Raw genomic sequence first — 3,485 nt, forward strand, 5'->3', positions numbered from 1 at the left:
ATTACACAGCTCATTTGATATTTCATTCAGTAAATAATTATTCATAACATGGCCTTGGCCATGGCAGGGCCCTGATTGGTAATAGTCTTACTAACCTTACTGTATAAGATTTATCTTTGGTCTCAGTTGAATTAATTAAAAGTTTGCTTGTTGTAGTGTGTATGATTTCACTTTTTCTTATGTGGTTGTGTGGCTAAATTCAAATCCTATCCCCAAAAAGTAACGGTGACAAAAGAAGCAGTTACATGTAAGTCAATCAAACTTTATTTATGCATCCATTTTCAAACAAAACATTGGAGCATAAAATGCTTTACAAAAATAACATAAAAGGAATCATGACCCAGATGCTCTCCACCCAAACTCACCCACCCTTGATCTGTACACACCAACGATTACATGCATCATAAGCAGGGCTGTAGTGATTCAAAAAAATGTCTCACAGCCAGTTTTCAAACATTTAATGTTTAATACAAGTTGGTATGAATACAAAAAAAAGAAGAAGGTATAAAGAGTATTTCATGTATGTTTTGAAAGTGTTTCAGAAACCATGAGCTAATTACTCATCACTGGACAAAGGCCCTTGAAAATTAGCCATTACACAACAGTTGTGCCAGATTTGGCAAACAGTGCCCATCAAAGTGAGTGGTACAGGTGAGTCCCAGATGTGATTGGATTTTATTCTGCCTATTACTCTCTCAACCACTATCCTGAGACGGGCAATCGCCTGTGTCTTCTCAGCGTCCTCTCTCGTAAACTGGGCTGTATGCTTGAAGGGTGGAATGATGAGTTTTGCTCCAACACCAGAGAGGAGATCATCAATGACAAAGCCTTTGTCTGCCATCACTTCATCGCCTGGCTCGAGCAAGAGAAGGATGCCACAAAGCTTTGTTATCTCTTTGTCAGAGATGCTGCCAGTGTACAGCTTTGAGAAGAATGACACAAAACCATGGGGGGTGACTCCAATAAGTGCCTTCAAGGTTGTCCTGTTTTTGTAATGGGAGAACATCTCTGATTGCAAGGTGAGAGAAGAGGCTGTAGCCACAGCAATCTCAGTACAGTCCAGTGTCACACGGACATTGGGACAGTGCTTCTTAAATTTCTCCGGCATTACCGACCTTATTTTGTCCCTACTCATCCAAAGTGGAATTGTCCCCAAAATGGAAAACAAGTAATTAGCCCAGGTGATGGTCACTCGGCTAACTGTGGCGACACTTGTTTGAAACATGTCAGCTATCAGTTGTTCCTTCATGCCAACAGCAATTCTCATGGAGTACATGAAGAATTCATCAATTAATGGCATGCTGCGTGAGGGGCTGGGTCCACTGTCATCAATCGTTTCCTCACCCTTTCTCTTTGCTTTGCTCCAGTAGATCAGCCGTGAAGCAGATGGTGCAATGTGTTCCCAGAAGATCTTAAACACACGCTCAGATGGAAATTTTGTGTAGAACCTGATCTGAGAATCAGACACACAATACTGACTGAAGACGTATGGGGATGGCAGGGAAACACTCTTCAGTTTGGCTTTCAAGTCTTTGATGTGATCTGCCACCTCATCTAGAACACCTGAGGTGATTCAGAAGAAAGATTAATTCTGGTCTTTATACAATTTTTCAAAATAATAATAATAGACCCTGTTGAGACACACACATACATACATACATACATACATATATATATATATATATATATATATATATATATATATATATATATATATATATATATATGTGTGTGTGTGTGTGTGTGTGTGTGTGTGTGTGTGTGTGTGTGTGTATACAACAGATAGAGTTTCTTACCTGCTGGGGGCGGGGTCGCATAGTCATGGTCCAGTTTAGCCACCTTCGTTGCAGCTTCTTTCTGTTGGCTTTCCAGTTCTAGGACAGACAGCTCCACAAACTGCCGTTTGTAGCAACGATCGTACACACATTCACTGGTAGAAGGCGGTGTAAACTCATTCCAGCTGAACAGACTTGGAACAGCATCAGTTTTGAGGCGGCTAACACTTAGCCCCTGGACGTAGTCTGCAGGAGTGAAATGCAGGCTGCAGACGTGTGTGCTCCCCTCTTTAATAACAAAACTGGGTCCCTCTTCCCGCCTAATCGCCTGAACCCACGTCTGTCTGACCTCTTCATTTTTCGGGAACGAGTGAAAATTAAGGTAGGGCTGCTTCAGCCCATACGAAAAGCAATGAGGTACGCTACAGTATCTTTTGTTTTTAGCTTGCGCCATTGATACCGGAAGTGAAGTTCCCCCGCGCTTACGTATTTCCGGCTGAAAAACCAGGGAGTGTGAAAAAGGTCTATAGTATCTACATTGCAAGTTTTCTGATAGATTAAGGTTAGTACATTTCAGATGGTCTTGAGGGTGTCTATTCAAATAAACAGCTATATATTTAAGCAGTTTACATTCCCATGTTAAACCCCCAGGTTGATAGAATGTGAACAATCAAGAAAATATGTTTTTTGAAGATAATAAATATAAATATATGTATATAATTTATGTACTTATTTCATTTTAGAAAAAAAGTCATCAAACAATTTTCACCAATCAGAGCCCTGGCTCAGTTTGACGTCATCGAAATCATTCTAGGGGGTTTCCTTATCACTCCACAGAGCATATTAAATTTTCCGATTATTACTGCTTTTTAAACCGTGGACGTTACGCTGAATATAAGGTAAGGACAAGCTTGACCTTATATTAAGTATGTTTACGTTAATTAATAAGATATAATTACAGTAAACATGATTACACCAGTCATTAATGTCATTAATGACAACAGACGTTACATCAAAGGCCTGTGCCTTGTTAGTTAGCGCACATTGACTAACGTTTGTTAAACAAAAGCAATCATACTCCGTTTGTCTCCCTTTTCCAACTCGCAACGTTGCGCTGAATATAAGCTAACTAAGAATTTAACCGCATATCAAGTATGTTTACGTAAATTAATAAGATATAATTATAGTTATCATGATTACACCAGTCCGTTGTCATTGGCGCCACTTAACGTCAAAAGCCTGTGCACTGTTGGTTAGCTCACATTGGCTGACGTTGGTCACAGAAAGCAGCCATAATCTTTTTGTCCTGTCAGGTACCGATAAAGTTTCCCTAAACTCAGTTGAACTGTAATTTATTATAAAATTACAAAATTTAATATAAAAGGCTTTTTTTAAACGTTATCGAGTATTGACTGATTTTAACAGCAGATATACTGTGTAGAAGTGCTGACGTGTAAAAACCATTATGCTAGTGGAACGTTAGCTGCAGTGACGTAGTGTGCGAACCGGCAAATTTAACTCAACAACCTGCCAGTAACTTGATTCACTAATAGAAAAATGCAAAAACAAGTTACTGACACCAACGGGACCCAGCGTTGAAGTTTTTCAGCCCCGATATATTCCTACAACAACAGATTTATTGTGTCGGGGATGATTAACGGCTAAAGAAATAGAAATAGTTAAGTTTCAGATAAATACCTCTGTTGGTAG

The 3,485-nt window shown here is 39.4% G+C and overlaps 1 protein-coding gene across 1 annotated transcript; it reads right to left on the reverse strand.

Moving 5' to 3' along the window:
• Positions 1–347: 347 nt before the first annotated feature.
• On the reverse strand, positions 348–2,235 carry LOC141792065 (uncharacterized). Its single transcript, XM_074672830.1, has 2 exons — positions 1,797–2,235; positions 348–1,563 (listed from the first exon to the last, which is right to left on the reverse strand). Exons 1-2 carry the CDS (start codon positions 2,227–2,229, stop codon positions 557–559), a joined length of 1,440 nt encoding a protein of 479 aa, XP_074528931.1. The 5' UTR covers positions 2,230–2,235; the 3' UTR covers positions 348–556.
• Positions 2,236–3,485: the final 1,250 nt, after the last annotated feature.

The sequence above is a fragment of the Halichoeres trimaculatus genome, unplaced genomic scaffold (assembly GCF_033239565.1).
Source record: "Halichoeres trimaculatus isolate MK-OKI-2021-1 unplaced genomic scaffold, fHalTri1.1 fHalTri1_scaffold_6, whole genome shotgun sequence".
Lineage (NCBI taxonomy): Eukaryota > Metazoa > Chordata > Actinopteri > Labriformes > Labridae > Halichoeres > Halichoeres trimaculatus.

Coding starts and splice junctions, on each gene's coding strand:
- LOC141792065 (XM_074672830.1), bottom strand. CDS start 2,229: ATGGCGCAAGCTAAAAACAAAAGATACTGTAGCGTACCTCATTGCTTT. Junction 1,564..1,796: donor TGCGACCCCGCCCCCAGCAG/GTAAGAAACTCT, acceptor GAATCACCTCAG/GTGTTCTAGATGAGGTGGCA.